General features: G+C 37.0%; 1 protein-coding gene across 3 annotated transcripts in view; it reads left to right on the top strand.

The window, feature by feature from the left end:
- The window catches only part of CCDC171 (coiled-coil domain containing 171), a 293,932-nt gene that overhangs the window by 50,243 nt on the left and 215,710 nt on the right, over positions 1 to 27,979 (top strand). For all 3 annotated transcript variants that reach the window (XM_087869628.1, XM_045780223.2, XM_045780224.2), the window contains 3 exons: positions 9,378 to 9,470; positions 13,512 to 13,672; positions 27,467 to 27,605. In XM_087869628.1, coding sequence (XP_087725754.1) covers positions 9,378 to 9,470; positions 13,512 to 13,672; positions 27,467 to 27,605 — 393 coding nt within the window. The remainder of the gene's footprint in view (positions 1 to 9,377; positions 9,471 to 13,511; positions 13,673 to 27,466; positions 27,606 to 27,979) is intronic.

Raw genomic sequence — 27,979 nt, 5'->3', positions numbered from 1 at the left:
ATAAAATAAATGAGACAATAATGTTAATAAAGATAATAGAGGAAAACTGTTAACATTTTAATTTAATAGAACACATTATTTAATGTCAGTAATATCAGAATAAGGCAACTAATACAATAGACATGTAGCCCAATCAGTGCTTTAAATATTAGTGAAGCTTTTTAATAGTTGCATTTCATGAAATGGTGATTTCTTAATGTGCCTGGACCAAAGCTGCATATGTATATATGATTTGTATTTTTAAAAAATCTGATAAACTATATACCATTGTGTGGCTTAATCATCTTAACATGGATCAATGGTTTCTTAGATTTAAAAAAAGAAAGCAAACTCCCAATCCAATTTTATAAATGTGGTGCTGGATACCACAGAACCAAGGGAAAAGCGAACTGGAAAAAGAAATATCTGCGGCTTTTATAAAACCTCTTTACAACTGGGGAGGTTTTTTTTTTTTTTTTATCAGGGGAAATAAACTTAACTCAATAAGAAAAGAGAAAAGAGAAGATGCAAACCTAATAGTAAGAGAACTGAGGAGTCTCGTGAAGATTACAGTGGAGAGAGAACTGCCTGCAAATAAATTCCGAATTGCTCTGTCAGTCATGTTCTGTATTACTGTAACGGAAAGCAGGGTAGAGGGTTGCTTCTTTCTCTACACGTAGACTGCACTCAAGTGAAAAAGGAAAAGAAAAATGACTCTCACCTTTCCTGTTGTCTGTGAAGCCAACCTCATCTGATTTCACTTAAGCCACCATGTGTTTGTAGGAATTATTTTTCAATACCTACTTATGTTGATTACTACTTATCAAGTGGGTAAATACTGAAATCACCTGGGTTATATTATTGTGCTTAGAAGTACTACACATTTTTGTGTTTATGTTCATAGCGGTCTTTAAAATAGGGAGTTTATTTAAAAATGTGTTAAATACTGAAGTTTTTGTTGCCAGGAGAGGTAAAGATGATTTTTAGAGAGGCTAAATTAATTTATGATGAGAATTTGTGTCCTATAAATTCTGAGATTTCCTATTTTCATTTTCTGTGGTTTCTTTTATTATACCCAACAGTAATAAAAGCTCTTTTTTCCATTAAACTGTTTTATAATCTGAGTGATAGACTTCATTATTCATTCCTAGTGAATAAAAATTTGCTGTATTCTCCAGTTTATATCTGTAGTTATCAGCTTGCTTCATATGTCTGTTCTGAAACTGGTAAGGCCCTGATTGTTGTGGCTCTCAATGACTAGCTTTGAGGTTTAACTGCACAGTTAACCACAGCCGAGATGATGGGCAGGGACAGCTCTAAATATTGGTACATTTGGCTGTTGCTTGAAATTGCTGTGTAATTTTATTTATTTTTAAATTAAATTAATTTAGGTAATCTCTACATCCAGCATGGGGCTTGAACTCACAATCCCAAGATCAAGAGTTGCATGCTCTACTGACTGATCCAGCCACGTGCCCCCAGGATAATAAATAATAAAGGACTCATAGATTTTCTTTGTTACAGTCTTTCAATATATAACTCAGTTTAAGTGATGTGATATTATGGTGCTTCTGTTGTTCAGATACTTGTCAAATACTTAGAGACTTTGACCCTTTAAGATTTTTTTTTTTGTTCTGTAATAAAGAGTACTTTGAGATCTTCACTTTAAAGTCTTGAAGAGGGGCGCCTGGGTGGCACAGCGGTTAAGCGTCTGCCTTCAGCTCAGGGCGTGATCCTGGTGTTGTGGGATCGAGCCCCACATCAGGCTCCTCCGTTATGAGCCTGCTTCTTCCTCTCCCACTCCCCCTGCTTGTGTTCCCTCACTCGCTGGCTGTCTCTATCTCTGTCGAATAAATAAATAAAATCTTTAAAAAAAAAAAAAAGTCTTGAAGAGTACAATAGCTACTGTTTGTCCCCCCACACAGGTAAGAATAAGTATTGTAGTTAATTGTTAACAAATGTATAATAAATTATTTACAGTCACTTAACTCTAATGAAATATACTTACTACTAAAATAACAATCAGTCTGTGATGATTCAGTTCCTAAGAATTACCTTTCTGAAGATGGATTACTTCTATATTGGTTACTGTGAAAGTGTCCATTGATGGGAAATATCAGGTGATCAAATCTGGAAAAACAGTTAAATAAACAGCCACTTTCTGTTTGTACAGCTGTTGACATTCTGGGGTAAACTTTGCACAACGGTTTTGGAAGCCGTGCTGTGTAACGCACTGCTGAGAAGTCTCTGGTATGCACTTCTGTGATATTTCCTCCCCTGTTTTTCTTGTGCATTTTAGTGGACTCAGTTTTGTGTATCCAAGTTTTGCTGCTTGACTAATTCCTTTAGGTTCACTGATACCCTCCGAGCTGGATCTATTCTGAGGAGGAAGTCATGTAGTTGGAGGTGTTTTTTGGCCCAGCCCTTCAGCAGTGTGCACATCTGTTTTCATAACTTTTGTGAACCTTTTGGAACAGGCCCGTGGAAGCCACGGGAGCAGATGTGGTGTGGAGAACAAATGTGGTCTGGATATGTTTGGTTAGTTCTGCTGCTGAATTAGAGCTGGCAGCTCATACCCTGTGTTATGATAAAATAACAAGTAACAAAGGCTGGAACGGGAGACATCCTTCCCTACATTACCTTCCTCAAAGAACAAACACCCCCTTTTCTTAAGTGGAGTTGGTTATTTAATTGGGCTTAGCGTGATTTAATGAGATATAAGTTGTAAAATAAAAAAAATAGTTATGAACATATTTACTGAAATAAAAATCTCTTGGCAGTATTTTGCAGTAGGAAAGGGCATGAAAGTCAGCTAATAAATGATAAAATATGTGCTCATTTGTGTTATACAAAGAACTCCATTGTTCATAATGTTGGGGAACAGACATAGTATAGTGTAACAGTTGTATTATAGGCAAACCCGTGTATGCTTAAATTGACTTGTGGTATATATGAATATGTGTTGGATTTTGTATTTTAACCTGACTCGCATTATGATTTCTGCCCTTGCTTTGTTGATTACATTAGGATTGGATAAATGAGGCAGTTTATGACGGTACTGTTTCTCTTAGGCAGTATTGGAAAAAAAATTTTTGTGAACAGCACGTTGATGTTCCTGTAGCACCCTCTGCTGGATATAAGAATTAATTCACCAGACCAGAAGATTAAAAAAATATTTATTAGGAGGGCTTTAATTTAATTATGTCTGTCAACAAAGCCCACTCTTGGAAGGAGTTTGTTTAAAGATTTGAAGATTTTTGTTGTTGTTGTTGTCCTTCTGATTAATCGTTTTAGTAATAACAGTTTATAAAGTTTTCTTCTGGACATTTCATTCAAAGCAGGAAGGTATGAAAATAAAGGTGTGATCTCGGGTTTATAGGGCAGGAATAACAGAACCTCTTCTTGACTTTTGGAGTGAAAATCAGATAATTAATTAATATGACATAACATACACATAAAAAATGAAAAGAAGACTTGGATTGTTGAATCTTTTATCATGGAATGACTGAATATTCTGTATTTCAATAAAATGTAAGACTATTATTTTGATAAGAGAAGCTTTATGCATATGCTTTTTGGAATCTGAAAAGAAAATGAACATTGTTAGACTCTATCTGTCTTTCTTAACTTTTTGCTTATTCTAATTTTTTATTCTCAATGCCTATAGGCTATTTTCTTGTCACTGGTTAGACTTCTGACTTACAGAATCCAAGATGAGCATACTGAGAAGTCATTTTTAATTATTTGAGACCAGGAACTTCATTTTGTAGGGTTTACATTAAAAATTTTGGTTTTAAACTAGTATTAGGCTTACCTAGCGCATGCTCATTTTAATCTGGTTAAACATAATATTTTTTTCTGCTGTAATAGTTACCATGCTTTAGACCTAAAACCAACAGGGATCCCTTGTTCTAAGGACTTAAAGTCAGCGTTTAGAGGGAACTTTTTTCAAAAATCAGGAAGCTTGACTTAGGTGGCTGTCACTTCTTTGACATAGTCTGTGGTTCTTTCGCTCAGGATTCTTTTATCTTTTATTGAGATATATTTCACACACCGTAACATTCATCCTTTTAAAGTATACAATTCAGTGATTTTTAGTATATTCACAAAGTTGTGCAAACATTACCACTAATTCCAGAACATTCTCATCACCCCAATAAGAAACTTGATGTGCGTTAGCAGTCATCGCTCGTTTCTCCCTCATCCTAGCTGCTGGCAACCACTAACACACTTTCTATCCCTATGGATTTGCCTGTTTTGGACATTTCCTATAAATGAAGTCATACAATAATACATGGTCTTTTGTGTCTAGTTTCTTTCACTTAACATATATTTTCAAGGTTCATCTTTGTCATAGCATGTATTGGTACTTAATTTTTTTTTTTTGGCTGAATAAAATTCCATTGTAGGGATATATGCCATACTTTGTTCAGTTGATGGACATTTAAGTTGTTTCTACCCTTTGGCTATTATGAAAAAAATGCTGATATGGACAGTTAGTATAAGTCTTTGTTTGAACATGTTTTTATTTCTCTGGAGTATATACCCAGGAGTGGAAATGCTGGATCATATGGTAACTCTGTTTAAATTTTTAAGAGACTGACAAACTGTTTTCCATAGTGGTGGTACCCATTTACATTCCCACCAGTAATGTATGAGGTTTCCAATTTCTCTACATCCTCACCAATACTTATTATTTTCCATTTTTAAAAATTATAGCTAGCCTAGTGTGCATGAAGATATATCTCTTTGTGGTTTGGGTGTGCATTTCCCTGATAACTAATAATGTTGGCTATCATTTCATATACTTACTGGCTGTTTTTGTATCTTCTTTGGAGAAATGTCTATTCAAGCCTTTTACTCATTTATTTTTTTATTTTATTTTAAAAAAGATTTTATTTATTTGAGAGAGAGAGAGAGAGAAGGAAATGCGAGTGAGGGGAGGGGCAAAGGGAGAAGCAGACACTTAACTGACTGAGCCACCAGGTGCCCCTACTCATTTTTAAAAAAATTGAAACGTTTATCTTTTTATTGTAAGAGTTCTTTGTATATTCTGCATACTAGACTCTTATCAGATACATGATTATTTTCTCCTTTTCTCTATATTGCTTTCACTTTTTGATTAAGTTCTTTGATGCTCAAAATTGAAAATTTTAATGAGGTCCAATTTTTTTCTTTTGTCACTCATGCTTTTGGTGTCATATTTCAGAATCTGTTGCCAAATCTGAGGTCATGAATTCTGTTTTCTTCTAAGAGTTATATGGTTTGAGCTTTTATATTTAGGCCATTGATCCGTTTGAATTCATTTTTATATATGATATGAGGTAGGGATACAAATTTATTCTTTTGCATGTATATATCCCATTGTCTCAGCACTGCCTAATGAAAGAGTGATTCTTTCATTGAATTGTCTTGGCTTGGGGTGCCTGGGTGGCTCAGTCGTTAAGCACCTGCCTTCGGATCAGGGCGTGATCCCAGAGTCCTGGGATTGAGCCCCGCATTGGGCTCCCTGCTCTGCTGGGAGCCTGCTTCTTCCTCTCCCACTCCCCCTGCTTGTGTTCCCTCTCTCGCTGGCTGTCTCTCTCTCTGTCAAATAAATAAATAAAATCTTTCAAAAAAATTGTCTTGGCTCTCTTGTCAAAAATCAATTGACCATTGATACATGGGTTTATTTCTGGACTCTCGGTTCCTTTTTATGGATCAGTGTGTCTGTCCTTATGCCAGTTCTACAGTGTTTTGATCACTGTAGCTTTGTAGTAATATTGAAATCAGGAAATGGGAGTATTCCAACTTTGTTCTTCCTTTTCAAGATGGTCATGTTGACTTTTTGAGAGTGCTTTAGTAAAATTGTTTGGCTTTAATCCTGTGTTTTTCACACCCTTATGATGATGAAATTGCTTTTTCGTATAATAGCTAATCACATCCCATGGGACTAATATTTGGTGTGAAACATGTTTTGAGAAAGGTGGTAGTGAGTATGAAGGGAATATTGTCTTTGATTATCTTAATATTTCAACAATATAGATAGGAATTGATTGATTTAAACTCCCACCATCCCACTGACTTTTTCTGCTTAGGCATGAATGGCTTAATTCATTCTAATGATTCTTGGTCATCAAAATAGAATTTTGTTAGATAAATAATGACTCCAGCACCATAGTTTCCCACCATACTTCCTTTGCTTTTGTTTGAAAATTTTTTCAATATGGAAAATTTCAATCATGCATGAAAGTAGAGAGAATACTAAAATGAACCCCATGTGCCTATCACTCGGCTTTAATAATGATCAACTAGTGGCCAATATTATTTTATGAATATCAGCTTCCTCTTGTAACCCCCAGCTTGACTATTTTAAAGCAAATCCAGACACCATCATATAGTTTCATCCATGAACATTTTTGTATATATTTAAAAAAGAAAGGAGTTAAAAAAATATATCAATTATTAAAAAAAAAATTTTTAAAAGTAAGCTCTACACCCAGTGTGGGGCTTGAACTCATGACCCTGAGATCAAGAGTTGTATAATCTACCAACTGAGCCAGCCAAGCACCCCAATACCAATTATTATTACACCTAAAAAATAATAATAACTCTTTAGTTTTATATTTTTTCATTTCCAGTTTTTTTGAATCTTGAGTCTTGAGTTATCAGACGAAATTATAAATATTTACCAGCTTCATCTTTCAGTGGAATGCCTGTTACTTCTAAATACTCTAGTAGTATGGGATATACATGTCAGATTTTACCTTTAAAGATATTGTACTTTACTAACTTAAAAATCATTTTATTGTTTTGGGTTTAAATTATCTTTAGACCCAAAAGATCACATCGGGACTTATTGCTTTGTCTGCCTTCTAGAAACAAAGTCTTTTCTAGTAACTTATTAAGAATGAGTTAATTCAGGACGCCTGGGTGGCTCAGTTGGTTAAACATCTGCCTTTGGCTCAGGTCATGATCCTGTGGTCCTGGGATTGAGTTCCGCATGGGGCTCCCTGCTCAGCGGGGAGTCTGCTTCTCCCTCTCCCTCTCCCTCTGCCTCTGCCCCTGCTTATGCTCTCTATCTCTGATAAATAAATAAAATCTTTTAAAAAAATGAGTTAACACTTTAAGAAATATTATTGACAGGGTTGCAGAATCTAAGTAAAGCAAATACGTCAGTGTGGAAAAAATAGTTTGTGAGTTTCATATTTGTGAAACACAGAGTGATTGAATCCTGAAGCAGAATTGCTTTCTGACAATGAAGGCCATTAGTAGTAAGAGGTATCTACAAAGGCCTCTAGAGAAGGGATGTTTGTGTTTATGCTGTGTTCTATAACAAGATATTATGGGAATCTGCTTTGCTCAAAGATAAGTCTAGTCATTTCTTACTTATTCACAGATGGCTTGCTTAATTTGTGAATGATCCAGTTTTTACTTATGCTGCTTCTTGCTATGATTCTGTAAAAAAAAATTGTGAAGGAAAGGCAAAATCAATTAATCAAGTTTTGCATTTAAAAAAACTTTAGCTTAAGCTAAGTGATAATTTCTTGCCCAGATTTTACTTGAAAAGGAAATCAAATTAGTAATGCCTTACTCCACCACTATTGAACCATCTTTATTTGACGGACAGGACTCTAGGCATGGCTTTTGTTTGCTACTATTATCCTGAGACATCTGCAACTGGGGATCCCTGTAGCCCTACTTGCCCAGCCCTCAACAGGCTTTTGGTCATGACCAGTTCCCTTTTAGGGACTAGGAATCCAGTGCTTCCCACGGTTGCATTTTCTCAACAGAAATGGCATTCAGAAATAAAGCTCCTGACCTCTGCTTCTGGCCAGAAGTTGTCTCTTGCCTAAAAATTGATGAATTGGGCTTCATCATGAAGAAAACTTTTGCTTTGCGAAAGACACTGTTAACAGTATGAAGAGACAAGTTGTAGACTTGGAGTAAATACTTGGAAATCACATATCCAGTAAATGACCTGTATGCAGATTATATAAACTCTCAAAACTCAATAATAAGAACACAAAAACCCAATTAAAAAATGGGGAAAAGATCTGAACAGATACTTCACCAGAGAAGATCTACAGATGGTGAATAAATATATGAGAAGATGCTCAATGTCATTAGTCATTAGGGAAATGCAAATTGAAACTGAAATGGAAGACCCATTACATGCCTCTTTGAATGTCTTAAACCTCCTTTCCCCCCAAAACGAAAAAACAAACATTGACCATGCCAAGTGTTGGTGAGGATGTATAAAATTATAAACAATTTAGAAAAGTTTGGGAGTTTCATAAAACATTAAACATACACCCACCATGTGACCCCATCATTCTTTCCTTCACTTTTTACCTCCGAGAAATCAAAGTGTTTGCCCATACAAACTCTTGTACATGAAGGCCCATAGCAGTTTTATTTGTAATAGCCCAGACTGGAAACAACTCAAATGTACATCAACTGGTGAACAGATAAATCGGTGTGGTGTATCAACACAGTGGAACACTTTAACAATAAAAAGGAATACACTATTGATAAATGCAACCACATGGTGATTCTCAAAATAGTTATGCTGGGAGAAGGAAGCCACGCAATAAAGAACACATGCTGTGTGACTCAATTTATATGAAAATTTGGGAAATACAGTGATCGATAGTGACAAAAAGCAGATCAGTGGTTACTTGGGGATGGGGGTGGGGTGGGAAGGGCTGGATGAAGAAGTTACCAAGAGATATAAGGAATCCTTTAGAGGTCCTGGAAGTATTTCTTGTCTTCATTATGGCAGTGATTTCATGGGTGTGTATATATACTTATCAAATTACACACTTTTAAATATGTGCAGTTTATTATGTATGGATTATATGTCAATAAAAAAGAAAAAAAAAGCAAGGTTTGGAGCATTCTTCCCGAGCATGATTTTCACATGATATTTTAACATGCCTTTTACAGTCTTGCAAAAGCAGAAGAAAAACGAGTAATCTAAAGTGTGATCCATATTCACGTTTTTAAAAATTTTTAATTTTAATTCCAGTATAGTTTACATATAGTGCTATATTAGTTTCAGGTGTACAATGTTGCGATCAACAGTTCTATACATTACTCAGTGCTCATCATGATTAAGTGTGCTCCTAATCCCCTTCACCTGTTTCACCCATCCTCCCACCCACCTCCCCTCTGGTCACCCCCAGTTTGTTCTCTATAGTTAAGTCTGTTTTTTGCTTTGTCTCTCTTTTTTCTTTTGTTCATTTGTTTTGTTTCTTAAATTCTATATATGAATGAAATCATACGGTATTTGTCTTTTTCTAAGTGACTTATTTCGCTTAGCATTATACTCTCTAGCTCCATCCCTGTTGTTGCAAAGATCCATATCCACTTTAAATACCAACGTTTGTGTGTTTAAACTTTTAATTTGTTTTCAGGCAACTACTCTAAGAGTGAGGAAATTAGAAGAAAATATTGAAGCAGAAAGAGCAGCACATTTGGAATCAAAATTTAATTCTGAAATTATTCAGGTAAAACATAAGCAAAATTTTTTGGTATGGATTTAATTAAGTTGGGAAAAGCAGCATTCTGTTCAGACAGTTAAGGTATAGAATGGGTAGCATAGGGGCACCTGCGTGGCTCAGTCAGGAAAGGCCCTGACTCTTTTTTATTTTTTCTTTAAAGATTTTATTTATTTATTCAACAGAGATAGAGACAGCCAGCGAGAGAGGGAACACAAGCAGGGGGAGTGAGAGAGGAAGAAGCAGGCTCATAGCGGAGGAGCCCGATGTGGGGCTGGATCCCAGAATGCCGGGATCACGCCCTGAGCCAAAGGCAGACGCTTAACCGCTATGCCACCCAGCCACCCCAAGGCCCTGACTCTTGGTTTCAAGGTCATAAGATCGAGCCCCACGATGGGTTCCGAGCTTAGTGCAGAGTCTGCTTAGGATTCTTTCCCTTTCCCTTGGCCTCTCCCCCACGCTGTCTCTCTCTCAAATAAATAAATAAAATTAAAAAAAAAATAATGGTCTCATATCATTAAGACACTCATTATTCTATTTGCTCTCAGGAGATAGTTGAGGATGGTTTTATTAGAGGAGGGGTTGGCATACTACCGCCCACAGGCCCAATCTCACCCACTGCCTGTTCAAGGGAGGTTTTGTCTTCTCTGTGGGGCGTTTATGCTGCAGTGGCAAAGGGGGGTGGTTACGCTAGAGACATTATGGCCTGCAAAGTCCAAAATATTTCCCATCTGGCCTGTTACAGAAAGACTTGCTGATCATAGTGTTCTTTTCATCAACAGCCATGGGATGAATTTCTTTTTGAAAACACTTAAAAAATATGCACTTTCATTTATTGAGTATATAGCCTGTGGCCATTTCTTATCACTTGTATTAAGAGCTGAAGGTATAAAGGTGAAGAGAGTACTCTTGGAACTTACTTCCATTATCAGAAATACTGTATATTTAACTTCTATATAGATTATACAGATAAATGTATGGATAGAAATATAAAATACTAAAATACTATGAGAGCATAATAAAGATGAAATCTGAGAGGGATATTTGTTGAAGGCATCCTAAGGAAAGTGTCCTCTAGGTCTTAGAGAATGAGAAGTGATTTCTAAGGGAAAGGAAGGCATTCCAACTAGGGATTGGCAAACTACTGCTCATGGACCAAGTCTGGCCCATGGCCTATATTGTGTATAAAGTTTCATATAAAGTTCCAGAAATCTAAGTTCCTTAATTTAATTTTTTTTCAAGTAGGCTCCACACCCAGCATGGGGCTTGAACTCAGAACCCTGAGATCAACAGTTGCAAGCCCTACTGACTGAGCCAGGCACCCCTCAATTTCTTAATTTAATTCGGATTTTTTTTTTAAGACTTAGATTTTTCCCTTACATTAAATTTTAATTGTTTAAACAGGTCTTAATATAGGATGCAACTAAGCTTATAAGAATTTTATAATAAATTAAAAAAAAACCTTTATCTTTAATGAAATGCCCCCTTTACCCACAAAATTCTCAGGCCCATGTATTTGAGTGCATTTGTATTTTAAGCAAACTTGTGCAAGTTAAGCGTGGAGCCCAATGCAGAGCTAGAACTGACGACCCTGAGATCAAGACCTGAACTGAGATCAAGAGTCAGACACGTAACCAGCTGAGCCACCCAGGTGTCCCTAAGCTTTTTTCTTTTTTTTAAATGATTGAATCACCCAAAATGACATCAATAAGCAGTAAGGCTAACGTTTTAAATTTATGAAAGAAGTATAATTCAAAATTAAGTTTTTCATTGTAGTTACAATTTTTGCCAGGGGATATATAGTTAATAGCTACAAAAATAAAAAATTGTTACATGTATATTTTTTACTCGTATAGTTTAAAATTAATATTTGATATTTAACTTCATGTTATGACTCAGAAAAAAAGCCAAAGTTTATATTTGAATCATATATCTATAAATATTGACAAGTATTTTCAATGAGGTACACCTAGTAAAATTCAGTTTCAGATTAGTTTAAAAGCAAATGAGACCACTAAATAGTTGTAATTAATCATCATCTTGTCATAAACTGTAGTTAAATGTATGTTTGAAGTATTCTGTTGTTAAATTTGTTCTCATAAAAATGAGAAAGTAGAATCAAAGAGTTGACTCAGAATTATTAATTTGAAGCCTACTTCTCTTTCAGTTGGATTGGTTTATCGTTTGCGATTGAGTGTGCTTATTTTCTGAGAGAAGATAGCAATGCAGGCAGAAGAAAATGTTTCCTAGATTTATTATTTTACTTGTCAACATTGAATTTAGACAAAATAGCAAAGAAAAATAAAGTTTAAAAGACCAAATTTGAAAATATATCAAGCTGTATCACCAGATCTATTCTATGTCCTTATTTTAGTGTAAGAATGTTTTGATTATTCCAAAATACTTTTGAATAATTACAAATAATAATTCTAGTGCTTATTGTTTGTATGGATTAATTTTCATGTTGTTCTAGGCTTCTTTTCTTGGTGACGTCATCTTTCTTAGCTCGCATTGTCTTTTGCCAACCCCAGGAGGCTTGTTCATAGCTTTTCTCTGATTTCGTGGCCCTTTGTGCCTGCTCCTGGGACAGGAGACACTTATCACATTCTGTCATGGTCTCTCCTCTCCTAAAGACGAGGACCTCCTCAAAACTAAGACTATTTTCATGATTATTGTATAGTATCTTGAGGACTAGGTCACTGCCTGGCACATATTAAGTGCTTAATAAATATTTATCCAAACATTTATTAAATAAATATTATACATACATGTGTAATATTAAATATATGTTAGGTGAATATTACCTCATTAGATCTTTGTAACAACCCTGTAGATAGTCTGTTTAGTATTATTATTAATATTATTTATTGTTTACGGATGAGGAATCTCAGGCCTTCGGTGTTTTAGTAACATGCCAAAAGTCACATAAGTTAATTTGTAGAGCTGGAAGTTAAATGTGAGCTTTATGGTTCTAAAGCCCGTATTCTATTTAGTGTAAAGCATTTTCTACCACTCCCCACTTTTCTGAGCCTTAGCGGTCTATTTTTTATTTTTAATTTAATTTTCTGGGAAAGGTAAAACATCCACAAAGTTCAAAAATCAAAACAATATTAAATGATCGAGAACTCTTGCTTTCACTCCTGTCTCTCCCTTCGCTCTACCCTCTTGCCTGCTACTTAATTTTTTCCACTTGTTTACCCAAAATACAGCATACTACATACACTGATCTGGACTTTGCTTTTTCAGTCTATGTTAACACCACACAGAGAACCTCCTTTTCAAAAGTTGTTTCGCAGTTTTTTTTTTATAAAGTTGCATATTATTCTTTTATGGGAATGTACTTTGTTTACTCTGTCAATGTTTACATAGAATCTAGTTTTCAAAGTGTTTTATTATGTAAAGTTTCAAGTATATGCAAAAGTGGAGAGAATGGCAAAATGAACTCCGCGCGTAGCCATCCCTTCAAGATTTACCTCCAGTCAATTGTATTTTTTATTTGTTGCCCCCATCTACTCCCCATCCTCATATCATTTTGAAGCAAATCCTAGATATCAAATCTTAGATATAACTACACTCATAAATATTTTAGTCAAATCATATTATTTGATAATAAAAGTTTTACTTTTCTACAGTAAAAAATCTCTAGGAATAAAAAAGATCTGTTAGCTTTCATGGGTTTCTAAAGATGTGAATGTAATGCTGTTTCTCATGAGAGGAAGAATACTTCCCTTTTGTTTTCCAAAACCACTAATTTCGTTATGTTTTATAAAAGAAGTATCCAAATGGACTAGTAGGTCAGAATTCGGCACTTTGATTAGGCATTTCCATAGCACAGTTAACCATTCTTCCACTCTTCCTCCCTTCCATTAAACACGTTGAGAAAGGGAATACACTGTCTTTTGTTTATTTTCCTTTTGAAACCAAAGCAGGAAGGATGCAGTGTTTGGATGAATGATAAACTGCTGCTGATAAAGGACTCTATTCAATTTGACTAGTCTTTGATGCTAGCAGTTCCTTGCTTGTTTTAACTACTTCTCTGTTATTTGGTAGTTACGGATTCGAGACCTTGAAGGTGCTTTGCAGGTAGAAAAGGCCAGCCAAGCAGAAGCTGTTGCAGATTTGGAAATGATCAAGAATGAATTCAAAGAAGTTGAAAGTGCGTATGAGCGAGAAAAGCATAATGCACAAGAGAGCTTTGCAAAACTAAGTTTGTAAGTGTTTTACTGTAAAATTCTTTATAAAGAATTTATGAAACTTACATAAGTATGAATGTGTAGCATTTTAGATATAGCTCTCATTAATGTCAGTGCTAGATTGGGGATAAAGGATTTCATAAAACGTAACTATACTTCTCTGTGTATAGTGGAAATGCTTTTTTTGGATTTCGAAGTATAATGGCTATTCCAAGTAGTCTCTGAAATGCAGTTTTTACCCTAGAGAGTAAATATGTTAATAAATTTTCCATTTACTGATGTAATACAGTATCTTTAAAGATCTTGATTTCTGGGCCACCTAAAAAGGTCTGTGTGAGATGGGTAATGTTTGAGATTTTCTCAAGCTACAGAAATATTCGTAGTCGGGGCTAATACCACTCTTAGTGGTTGGTATACATTGTGGCTCACTTGCTTTCTAGCATTGCTTGATTTCATTCAGTTTATAGAACTCCCTATGAAGTAGCTGCTCCTTTAATCCCTGTTTTACAGATGTGAAAATTGAGGCTTAATGGGGACACATAACTAGTAAGTGGTAGTCAGGGTCTTTTTGACTCCTACTGATTTTAACCTTTTTCAATTCAAAAGCCTTTCATCTGGAATGTTCTGTAGGACATGCTTTAAGAAGTTTATAATTCTTTAATATGTTTCCAAAAAATTTGATAGTAGATATTTTAAACCATTTTTCCCCGTAGGGTGAAATGCATACCGCCATTGGTACATGACATAATAGGTTGGTGCCTTAGAGTTATGTATCTATGTTTAATGTTAGTTTGTATATGACAAACAGATAAGGGTTTTCCATTTACAACAACAGTATAAAGGTTTCTCTTAAAATACTTCATTTAACTTAAGAAATGAATTAAAGTATTATTAAATAATAGTGATTATTGTGGGTGTGGCAAAATCATAAAGGTGGCACTTGAAAGACTGACTTGAAAGATTGCGGTTGAAAAATAGGCTCAAAATGGATGAAAGACCTCAATGTGAGACAGGAATCCATCAAAATCCTAGAGGGGAACACAGGCAGCAACCTCTGTGACCTCAGCCACAGCAACTTCTGGCTAGACACGTCTCCTAAGGCAAGGGAAACAAAGGCAAAAATGAACCATATGGACTTCATCAAGATAAAAAGCTTTTGCACAGCAAAGGAAATAGTCGACAAAACCAAAAGACAACAGACAGAATGGGAGAAGATACTTGCAAATGTCTTATCAGATTAAGGGCTAGTATCCAAAATCTATAAAGAATTTATCAAACTTAACACCCAAAGAACAAATAATCCAATCAAGAAATGAGCAGAAGACATGAACAGACATTTCTCCAAGGAAGACATCCAAATGGCCAGCAGACACATGGAAACATGCTCAACATCACTCAGCATCAGGGAAAACCAAATCAAAACCACAAGGCGATATCACCTCACACCAGTCAGAATGGCTAAGATTAACAAGTTAGGATACCACAGATGTTGGCAAGGACGCGGAGAAAGGGGAACCCTCTTACACTGTTGGTGGGAAGCAAGCTGGTACAGCCACTCTGGAAAACAGTATGGAGGTTCCTCAAAAAGTTGAAAATAGAGGTACCCAGCAACCCAGCAATTGCACTACTGGGTATTTACTCCACAGATACAAATGTAGTGATCCGAAGAGGCACCTGCACCTCAATGTTTATAGCAGCAATGTCCACAAAAGCCAAACTATGGAAAGAGCCCAGATGTCCATCGACAGATGAATGGATAAAGAAGATATGGTGTGTGTGTGTGTATGTATATATATATATATATACACACACACCATATATAAACACACACACAAAATGGAATACTATCCAGCCATCAAAAAAATTGCAATCTTGCCATTTGCAACGAGGTGGATGGAACTAGAGGGTATTTTGCTAAGTGAAATAAGTCAATCAGAGAAAGACAATATTCATATGATCTCACTGATATGTGAAATTTAAGAAACAAAACAGACGATCATAGGGAAAGAGAGGGAAAAATAAAACAAGACAAAATCAGAGAGGGAGACAAACCATAAGAGACTCTTAATCATAGGAACAAACTGAGGGTTGCTGGAGGGGAGGTAGGTGGGGGGATGGGGTAACTGGGTGATGGACATTAAAGAGGGCACGTGATGTAATGAGCACTGGGTGTTATATAAGACAGATGAATCACTGAACTCTACCTCTGAAACTAATAATACATTATATATTAATTAATTGAATTTAAATTAAAAAAGACTGGTGTTGAAAAATTTAAAATTACTACTTTTAGTAGTAATGCTTATAATATTTTAAACCAGTAATTCTTTTTTTTTTTTTTAAAGATTTTATTTATTTATTTGAGTGAGAGAGACAGAGAGCATGCACAGAAGCAGGGGGAGGGGCAGAGGGAGAGGGAGAAGCAAGATTCCTCGCTAAGCAGGGAGCCACTACGCAGGGAGCCGGATGCTGGGCTTGATCCCAGGACCCCGAGATCACAACCTGAGGCAAACTCAGATGCGTAACCAACTGAACCACCCAGGCGCCCCTAAACGAGTAATTCTGAACTGAAGTTTTTTGCTTCCTCTGGGATGACTTAGATGACATTCTGTGAATGTTATTCTTAAGACTTATCCTCTTTATTGCCTTTGAACCATTGTTTGAATCTGTCCATTTATATATAAATATGTTTGAAGGGCCTTTATGCAGAATATAGTGCAGGCTTCTTTACTGTTGCTTTGAGGTAATGATTAGGACCTGCAAGTGATTAAAGATTTCAATAATGAAATAATAGGCTTCTTTGGGAACCTAGTGAACTCCCTGCTTTGGGAAGTTCAGAACAGAAGGTGGGTGAGTCTTTGTCATGGATTTTGAAGAAGAGAGTCCTGCCTGATTCTTTGCCCTAGGCTTCTGGCAAAACCTAGGAGCTGACAACTTCCTGGGTTGTGCGTGACATTGCCGACAGTGAGGAGTGTCCCCCCATTTTAGTGGACCCAGTTCGAGCTTGAACCCAGCATCAAATGACAGAGGCATTTAATTTTATATTTGCTGAGTGGTAATAATTTTTAATTAAATTTTTAGTTAAAATTGTGACTTTATCAAGTTTAGCTTGTACATAGTCTAAAAAGTAAAACAGCACTGCAAGGTCAACAGTTTCATGCCCCTTGCTCTCTGCTACCCATTTCCACTTCCTTGAGGCAACTGCTTTTAATTCTTATTGCTGTTTCTTCTGATGTTTAACTTCCTGTTTCTGAATAACATGCATATCCTGCCATGTTTTCAATTTCCACCTTTAGATATTATCTGTTGGCACCCCCCTTCCCCCTGCTTACTTATTATCTCTATTGTACACTTCTCCCACACAGCACATTCTTATTCCTCCCTTCCCCCATCCTTTCTGTGGGGTTCTATTTTGGGGTATTTTTTTCTATAACTTTTTTTTCTTGGTAACTCATCTTTATTTTTCTTCATAGCACAGCTTATTATATTCTTTGTTGTGTATTGTCTTTCCTCTTATGTGGATAGGACCTTTGTTTTGTTCATTGCTGGTTCCCAATGCCTAGAATAGTGCCTAGCACAGAAGAGCTGGTAAATAAAGATTTACTGAATTTTCAAATGAATGAATAGTTAGTAATTGCCTCATTTTATTTTATTTTTTTAATATTTATTTATTTATTTATTTATTTATTTATTTATTTATTTAATTTTAGAGAGGGAAAGAGAGGGAGGGGAGAAGGACAAAGGGAGAGGGAGAGGGAAAAATCTTAAGTAGCTCCATGCCCAGCCCAGAGCCCAACACGGGGCTTGATCTCACAACCCTGAGATCATGACCTGAGCCAAAATCAAGAGTCAGATGCTTAACCAACCGAGCCACCCAGACACCCCAGTAATTGCCTCATTTTAAATTGGATTAGTTTATATGCACCAATCACTGAATTATTCTTAAACTCTAACAGGACTGAAAATCTCTCATTATGTTCCTACACCTCAGCAATTCTGTCGTTTTAAGTTTCTTGTAAGAGACATCCATCCTGGACTCTTCTCTCTACCTTCTCCATTCTGGATGGATTGTTTTTTAGGTTCCCTGCCACTGTCATCCCTAGGACTTCCTGTCACCATCTTCCTTGGGATGCCTCTGCTTCTCTTCTGTTTTGGATCTCTTTTCTTACTAGTCTCATGCCTTCCTCCCTGTTTGATTTACTCTCTTTGTAGGGTAGCTTCTTGACAAATGCTACATCAGAGGAAAAATTTTGAAATTTGCATTCTGAAAATGTCTTTATTTGACCTTTACCCTTTCTCCTAGTTCACTTGGGTATTCATTAAGTTCTGGTGTCAAGAAGTCTAAAGTCGTTTGATTCCTGATCTTTTGTATGTGGTCCATATTTTCCACTGGAAACTTGTACAGAGTGGTCACCAAGTCTGGAAACATGGGGGAATATCTAGAAATGGTTTACTGATCTTACATTATAACACATGATAAAGTAACAATGTATATGTATTTTCATACCCTATGGACACTAGAATTTTCTCTGTGTTCCCAGTGTTCTGAAATTTCATGATGATGGGCCTTGCATGGATTGTCTTTTTTCATTCATGTTGGGTACTCACACAGCTCCTTCAATTTTAAAGACTCAAGTAATTCATTCCTAGGAAATTCTTTTGTATTTATTACTTTGCTGATTTCTTCTCTTTTGTTTTCTTCACCTTCTCTTTTTTTGGAACTTCTATTATTTATATGTTGGGACTCCTGAATGTATTTGTTATCTTTTCTTTACTTCAATCCATTTTTATTATTTAGTTCTACTTTCTGGGAAGTATATATATTTAACTACTCTACTTTGGAATATCCTTGATCCAAAGGAGAATATACAAAAGGGTTGGCACTAGAATTGTCTGTGTTCCATCCTAGAGAAAGGACTGTTGACTGTTGAGAGTGAGATCATGTGCCATTCAAGAATTAGCTCTTTATTTGATTATAGGCTGAATGTAGTGGTGGATTTGTTTATGCTGAATCACTTTATCTCCTGCATTACAATTTTAAAAATCATAGGAAACAGGTCTACTATGTTTATCAGGAAGATCTCAGATTAAAAATAGTGACAACCCTTTAATTTGAATTAAAATTACCCATTTGGTGGATTATATGCAACAAATTTTAAACTGAGGTACTTCTAAGCTGCCTTTCATCAGATGCCCATACAAGAATGTAAATACAGTTTAAGGGGTGCCTGGGTGGCACAGCGGTTAAGTGTCTGCCTTCAGCTCAGGGTGTGATCCCGGCGTTATGGGATCGAGCCCCACATAAGGCTCCTCCGCTATGAGGCTGCTTCTTCCTCTCCCACTCCCCCTGCTTGTGTTCCCTCTCTCGCTGGCTGTCTCTATCTCTGTCGAATAAATAAATAAAATCTTAAAAAAAAAAAGAATGTAAATACAATTTAATGCCAGCCTGAGCAAAATTTAAATAGGAAGGCAAATCTTTTGAAAAGAATTTCATGTGGTGGGGCAGGGGGGAGCTAAGATGGAGGATTAGTAGGCAGACCTTAGGCTTGTCTGGTCCCTCAAACACAGCTAGATAAATGTCAAATCATTCTGAATACCCCAAAAATCGATCTGAGCACTGACAGAACAAACTGCGTAACTGGAGGGAGAGAGGAGGCCACTTTGTGGAAGGTAGGAAGTGCGGACATGTGGTTTGGGGGAGAAATGGATCGCAGATGCTGTGGAGGGGAAGGAGCCCCGGTCATGGAAAAAGGTGAACGAGAGAAGAGTGCACAGGGAAACGCACAAGAATACTTCCCCAAAGCTATTGCCTGGGGAAATGAGAGGGGCTGATTTTCATGGGTTTTTGCAACCAGTGGGGCTTACTGGAGTTTTAGAGGTTCACAGTGTGGCTGGCGTGGAGCCGTGAAGGTGCTGCAATGTTCCTGTGGAGAAGGCACCCAGGTAACCTGGGGGCAGATGGTATGATCTGAGGATTGCCTGAGACGCACGAGGAGAGGTTTGCCCTTCTCAGAGCACATCTAAAGAGGTGACATTGCCTCTCTGGGAATGAAAGTGCCAGCGGGTGCCATTTCCCTCTCTAGAGACATCTGCTGAGGGTTGCTAATCTGGACATTGGCTCTTTAGTGTGTGTTCTCAGCTCCAATGCTCTGGTGTGACTGCTCTTCTGGGTCAAACCTGCATCAGTTCCCGCACAGTGAAACCCTGCCCTAGAAGACCACTGCAGCTCCCCACCACACCAGGTCCTTAAAGCTTGGAATTTTAAAACTCAGCCAGCTTGGCAGTAATAGAGCCCATAGTGCACTGCACTCTCCAGGTGGGCAAGCAATGTGGACACAATGTGAAGGCAGTGACCTAAAGAACACCTGGGACTCATGAGGGGGAAATTGTTCAGTCTTCTGGGAGGGCTTCCCAGCAGCAAGCAGGAATTCCCTACTCCAGGGACAAAGGAGTTGGCTGGCACCATTTCCCTCCCCTGCCCCTCAGCATAAGCTAACTTCAGTAAACAGCACAGCACCAACACTGGCTGCCTAACCTGCTTATACCAAGCCCCGCCCCCCTGCACTCCACTGGTACTGCTTTTCTTAGGCAAGTGTGCCAAAGAACCAGTGCAATGGGCCCCTCCCCCAGAAGACCAGCATAAACCCCTTCAAGCACCACATCTACTGACCACAGAGTTCTGCAAAGCTTCAGTTCTAGTGGAAATAGCATCAGGTTTCTTAACAAGCAGACCAGGGCACACATAGTTAAAACACGCCATACTGTGGCCAAGGTCCAAACACTTCCCACTTCAGGCAAGGAGAAACTCTGCAGACCACTGACCTGAGGAATAGAGCAACCAAAACACGGCAGCAGAGTGCACACCAGAGATACTTCCTGAAGTGCCAGGCCGTGGACATTATATGACCTCTTCTTTATAAGGCCATTACTCTCAGGAGCAGGGAGCATAACAGGCTTTCCTAACATACAGAAGAAGACAGTGACCGAGGCAAAATGTCAAGGTGGAGGAATTCATCCCCAAAGAGAGAGCAAGATAAGGTCATGGCTGGGGATCTAATCGAAACAGATATAAGTAATATATGCCTGATCCTGAATTTAAAGCAACAGTCATAAGGATAGTAACTGGGCTTGAGAAAAGCATAGAAGACATCAGGAGACCCTTACTACAGAGGTAAAAGAGCTAAAAACAAATCAGGCTGAAATAAAAAATGTGATAACCAAGATTTGAAACCAAGTGGATGTAATAACCTCAAGGATGAAAGAATCAGAGGAAGGAATAAGTGATATAGAAGATAGAATTATGGAAAATAATGAAGCTGAACAAAAGAGGGAAAGAAAAATCTTGGATCACAAAAGTAGACTTGGGAAATTCAGTGACTCCAAAAAGCGTAATAACATCCATATCATAGGAGTCCCAGAAAAAGAAGAGAGAGAAAAGGGGGCAGAAGGTTTGTTTGAGGAAATTATAGCTGAAAACTTCCCTAATCTGGGGAAAGAAACACATCCAAATCCAGGAGGCTTCAGGAACTCCAATCAAAATCAACAGAAGCAGGCCAACACCACGACATAGTATAGTTAAATTTGCAAAATATAGAAATAAAGAAAAAAATCCTAAAAGCATCAAGACAAAAGAAGTCCCCAGATTATAAGGGAAGACCAATAAAGTTAGCAGCAGATCTTTCCACAGAAACTTAGCAGGCCAGAAAAGAGTGACATGATATGTTCAACAAGCTGAATGGGAAAAATCTGCAGCCAACAATACTCTATCCAGCAAGGCTGTCATTCAGAACAGGAGGAAAGATAAAGAGTTTCCCAGACAAAAACAAAAGGAGTTTTTTTTTTTTTTATTTTTTTTATTTATTTTTTTATTTTTTTATTTTTTTATTTTTTTAAAGATTTTATTTATTTGACAGAGATAGAGACAGCCAGCGAGAGAGGGAACACAAGCAGGGGGAGTGGGAGAGGAAGAAGCAGGCTCATAGCTGAGGAGCCTGATGTGGGGCCCGATCCCACAACGCCGGGATCACGCCCTGAGCCGAAGGCAGACGCTTAACCGCTGTGCCACCCAGGCGCCCCTAGACAAAAACAAAAGGAGTTTTTTTTTTTTTTAAAGATTTTATTTATTTATTCGACAGAGATAGAGACAGCCAGAGAGAGAAGGAACACAAGCAGGGGGAGTGGGAGAGGAAGAAGCAGGCTCATAGCGGAGGAGCTTGATGTGGGGCTCAATCCCATAACGCTGGGATCATGCCCTAAGCCGAAGGCAGATGCTTAACCGCTGTGCCACCCAGGCGCCCCTAAAACTAAAGGAGTTTGTGACCACTAAATCAGCCCTGCAAGAAATATTAAAGGGGACTCTTTGGGAGAGAAAGACCAAAAGCAACAAAGACTAGAAAGGAAAAGAGAAAATCTCCAGAAAGAATGACAAAACAAGTAATAAAATGGCACTAAATTCATATCTATCAATAATTAGTCTGAATGTAAATGGACTAAATGCTCCAATCAAAAGACATAGGGTGTCAGAATGGATAAAAAAACATGACCCATCTATATGTTGCCTACAAGAGACACATTTTATATTTATTTTTTATTTTTAAAATATTTTATTTTTAAGTAATCTCTATATGTTATATGGACTCGAATTTACAGCTCTGAGATCGAGGATTGCATGCTCTATCAATTGAATCAGCCAGGTGCCCCAAGAGACTCATTTTAAACCTAAAGACACCTGCAGATTGGAAGTGAGGGGGGAAAAACATTTACCATGCAAGAGCACACCAAAAGAAGGCCAGAGGAGCCATACTTATATCAGACAAACAAACTAGATTTTACTTATTTATTTTAATCAAAAAATTTTTTAAAAAAGATTTATTTATTTATTTTAGAGAGAGTGAAAGCATGAGTGGGAGGAACAGAGGTAGAGGGAGAGAGAATCCCAAGCAGACTCCACACTGAGCACAGAGCCTGATGTGGGGCTTGATCCCAAGACCCTGAGATCATGACCTGAGCTGAAACCAAGAGAAAGATGCTCAACCAACTGCGCCACCCAGGCACCACAGACAAACTAGATTTTAAACCAAAGACTGTAACAAGAGATGAAGAAGAGCATCATATCATGATTAAGGGGTCTATCAAACAAGAAGATCTAACAATTGTGGATATTTATTCTCCCAACTTGGAAGCATCCAAATATGTAAAACAATAACAAACATAAAGGAATTCATAATAATAGTAGGAGACTTAACACCCCACTTACATTATTGGACAGATCATCTAAATAGAAAATCAACAAGGAAACAATGGCTTTGAATGACACACTGGACCAGGTGGCCTTAACAGATATATTCATTCAGAACATATCATCCTAGGGGCGCCTGGGTGGCTCAGTTGTCGAGCGTCTGCGTTCAGCCCAGGACGTGATCCTGGGGTCCCGGGATCAAGCCCCGCATCAGGCTCCTCCGCTGGGAGACTGCTTCTTCCTCTCTCACTCCCCCTGCTTGTGTTCCCTCTCTTGCTGTCTGTCTGTCTCTCTCTGTCAAATAAATAAATAAAATCTTTTTTTTTTTTAAAAGAACATATCATCCTAAAGCATCAGAATACCCATTCTTTTTAAGTGCATTTGGAACAGTCTCCAGAATAGATCATATACTAGGTCACAAATCAGGCCTCAAGTGCAAAAAGATTGAGATCATATCATGCATATTTTCCAACCACAATGCTATGAAATATGAAGTGATCCACAAGAAAAAAACCTGAAAAGACCACAAATACATGGAGGTTAAAGAACATCCTACTAAAGAATGAATTGGTCAAACAAGAAATTAAAGAAGAAATAAAAAAAATACATGGAAGCAAATGAAAATGAAGACCCAATGGTCCAAAGCCTGTAGGATGCAGCAAAAGTGGTCCTAAGAGGGAAGTATATAGCAATACAGGCGGACTTCAAGAAGCAAGAAAGACCTCAAATAAGTAACCTAGCCTTATACTTAAAGAAGCTAGAAAAAGAACAACAAATGAAGCCTAACCCCAGCAGAAGAAGGGAAATAATAAAGATTAGGGCAGAAATAAATGATATAGAAACAAACAAATAAACAAAAAAACCCCCAGTAGAACAGATCAATGAAACCAGGAGCTGGTTCTTTGAAAAAATTAATATCCAAAGGAAAAGAGAAAGGACACAACTAAATAAAAGCACGGATGAGAGAGGAGAAATAACAACCAACACCACAGATATATAAACAATTACAAGAGAATATTCTGAAAAATTATATGTCAACAATTTGGAAGAAATGGATAAGTTCATAGAAACATATAAACTACCAAAATTGAAACAGGGAGAAATAGAAAAATTTGAACATACTGATAGCCAGCAAAGAAATTGAATCCGTAATCAACAATCTTCCAACAAAAGTCCAGGGCCAGATGGCTTCACAGGGGACTTCTACCAAACATTGAAAGAAGACTTAATATCTATTCTTCTCAAACTATTCCAAAAAAATAGAAAGGGAAGGAGAACTTCCAAACTGATTCTATGAGGTCAGCATTACCCTGATTCCAATACCAGATAAAGACTCCACTAAAAAAGAGAACATGAACATGGATATCAAAACTCTCAACAAAATACTAGCAAATCAAATCCAACAGTACATTAAAAGAATCATTCACCACAATCAAGGGGGATTTATTCCTGGGTTGTAAGGGTGGTTCAATATTTGCAAATCAATCAACATGATACATCACATTAACAAAAGAAGGATAAGAACCATATAATCCTCTCAATAGATGCAGAAAAAGCATTTGACAAAGTACAGCACCCATTCTTGATAAAAGCCCTCAACTAAGTAGGGATAGAGAAAACATACCTCAACATAATAAAGACCATATACAAAAAACCCAGCGCTAATATCATCCTCAATGGGGAAAAACTGAGAGCTTTTCCTGTATGGTCAGGAACAAAATAGGGATGTACATTCTCACCACTGTTATTTAATGTAGTACTGGAAGTCCTACCCTTAGCCATCAGACAACAAAAAGAAATAAGAGGCGTCCAAATCAGTAAGGAAGAAAGTCAAATATTCACTCTTTATGGATGACATAATACTGGTAGAAAACCTGAAAGACTTCACCAAAAAATTGCTAGAATTCAGTAAAGTCTCAGGATATAAAATCAACATACAGAAATCTATACACCAATAATGAAGCAGCAGAAAAAAAAAATGAGAAATCGATCCCATTTACACCAAAAACCATAAGATACCTAGGGATAAACCTAACAAACTCTGAAAACTATAAAAGACTTATGACAGAAACCAAAGATGAAACAAAGAAATGGAAAAACATTCCATTTCTCGGGGATTGAAAGAACTCAATTCCAGTTGGAAAAGATCTCAATTCCAATCTCATGGATTGAAAGAACAAATATTGTTAAAATGTCTATCCTACCTAAAGCAATCTGCACATTTAATGCAGTCCCTATCAAAATACCACCAGCATTTTTCACAGAGCTACAGCATACAATCCTAAAATTTGTATGGAATCACAAAAGACCCCAAATAGTCAAAGCGATCTTGAAAAAGAAAAGCAGAACTGGGTGTATCACAGTTCCGGACTTGAAGTTATATTACAAAGCTATAGGGATCAAGACAGTATTGTACTGGCCCCCAAACAGACATAGATCAATGGAACAGAATAGAAAACCCAGAAACGACCCACAACTGTATAAAGTCAACTAATCTTTGACAAAGCAGAAAAAATTATCCAATAGAAAAAAGAGAGTCATCTCAACAAAGTGCTGGGAAAACTGGACAGCAACATGCAAAAGAATGAAACTGGACCACTTTCTTACACCGTACACACAAAAAAATTCAAAATGAATGAAAGACTTAAATGTGAGACAGGAAACCATCAAAATCCTAGAGGAGAATATAGGCAGTAACCTTTTGGACACCATCTGTAGCAACTTATTGTTTTTTTTTTTTTAAAGATGTATTTAAGAGAGAGAGAGAGAGAAAGTAAGCAAGAGGGCATGAATGGGAGGGGCAGAATGATGGGAAACGAAAATCTCTGGCAGACTCTGCGCTGAGCAGGGAGCCCGTTGTGGGGCTCGATCTCATAACTCTGAGATCACGACCTGAGCTGAGACCAAGAGTCAGATGCTCAACCAGCTGAGCCACCTGGATGCCCCAATCTATAGCAACTTCTACAAGATAAGTCTCCTGAGGCAAGGGAAACAAAAGCAAAAATAAACTATTGGGACTTCATCAAAATAAAAAGCTTGTGCACAATGAAGGAAACAATCAACAAAACTAAAAGTTACCAACCTATGGGATGGGAGAAGACATTTGCAAATGACATATCTGATAAAGGCTTAGTATCCAAAATCTATAAAGAACTTATAAAACTCAACACCGAAAAACAAATAATCCAGTTAAAAAATGGGCAGACAACATGAGTACACATTTTTCCAAAGAAGACATGCAGATGGCCAACAGACACATGAAAAGATGTTCAACGTGACTTATCATCAAGGAAATACAAATCAAAACTCCAATGAGATATCACCTCACACCTGTCAGAATGGCTAAGATAGCAACACAGGAAACAACAGATGTTGGTGAGGATGAGGAGCAAGGGGAACCCTCTTAGACTGTTGGTGGGAATGCAAACTGGAGCAGCCACTCTGGAAAACAGTATAGAGGTTCCCCAGAAAGTTAAAAATAGAACTACCCTATGGTCCAGCAATTGCACTATAGGTATTTACCCAAGAATACAAAAATACAGATTCAAAGGGGTACATGCTACCTGATGTTTATAGCAGCATTATTCAACAATAACCATATTATAGAAAGAGCCCAAATGTACATCGACTGATAAATGGGTAAAGAAGAAGTGGTATATACAATGGAATATTACTCAGCCGTCAGAAAGAATGAAATCTTGCCATTTGCAATGACATGGATAGAGCTAGAGATTATTATGCTAAGTGAAATAAGTCAGAGAAAGACAAATACCATACGATTTAACTCATATGTGGAATTTAAGAAACAAAACAGATGACCATAGAGGAAAAAAAAGAGAGGGAGACAAACCATAAGAGACTTTTAACTATAGAGAACAAACTGAGGGTTGCTGGAGGGGGAGGTGGGTGGGGGATGGGTTAAATGGGTGATGGGCATTAAGGAAGGCACTTGTGATGAGCACTGGGTGTTGTATGGAAGTGTTGAATCACTAAATTCTACATCTGAAACTGATATTACGCTGTATGTTAACTAACTGGAATTTAAATAAAAACTTGAAAAAGAACAAAAAGTAAAGAATTTCATGTGTTTTCACACTGAATGTGAATGATTTTCGATGATTCTTTCCTTTGGATTTTCCATTTTCCATCACATTAGTTCCACTTGCGTGGACATTCAGAAATAAAACATTTGTTTGGTTTCTAATGTTATAGTTTAATTTGAAAATTGTTTGATAGAACTGTTTTCTGTCTTGAGGCAGTTTCTGAGCTAATTGAACTGTGGTGGGTGGGTTTTGTTCATCTTAAATAATGGTGAGACCAAAACAACACTAACCAAATCGATTTTGTTTATAACCTTGGGCATAGTAAAATATCTGCTAAAGAAAGGGGTGAGGTATTAGTCCTTTAAAGTCTTTCATTTAAAAATATGCAATCCTTTTTGTTTGAAAAAATGAGAAGTGGCCTTTAGCACAAAAACATGACAGATAATACATCTGCCAGTCATGTTAAAGCTGGATGATAGGACTTGGTAAAACCATATTTGAAAAATCTGCTCTAACACTTTAACTTTTCAGATTAGAAAGAGAGTATGTCTCCAAAAACAAGAAACTAAATGAAGAGATCGAGGAACAGAAGAAAGTAATTATAGACCTTTCAAAGAGACTCCAGTATAATGAAAAAAGTTGCAGTGAATTACAGGAAGAACTTGTAATGGTAAGGATAAAAAAGAAAACCCTATGGCAATTACTTTATTGGGTCAAATTTGATGTTTAACAGGTTTTTTTCCCCCCTCACTACATGCCATGAGATAATAGCATGAAAGTAATTTTAGTGCCATTGATATAAAATTTCAAAACCAGAGATGCTGATTACAACAAAGATGTATGTAATAAAACCTCTCTTCTTTAGAAAAATTGGGAAAACTAATTGAATTAGTGAAAACTGAATTATAGACTATTTTAGAATTTATTCAGGGCTTTCTTTCTTTCTTTCTTTCTTTCTTTCTTTCTTTCTTTCTTTCTTTCTTTCTTTTGGCATTGTTACCTAGGTGAGAGGGGGATCAGGGTTTATAATCAATAGATCTAATG

Source organism: Ursus americanus, chromosome 18 (assembly GCF_024610735.1).
Source record: "Ursus americanus isolate L20-20 chromosome 18, mUrsAme1.1.p, whole genome shotgun sequence".
Taxonomy (NCBI): Eukaryota; Metazoa; Chordata; class Mammalia; order Carnivora; family Ursidae; genus Ursus; species Ursus americanus.
This window is presented reverse-complemented; position numbering and strand designations above follow the sequence as displayed.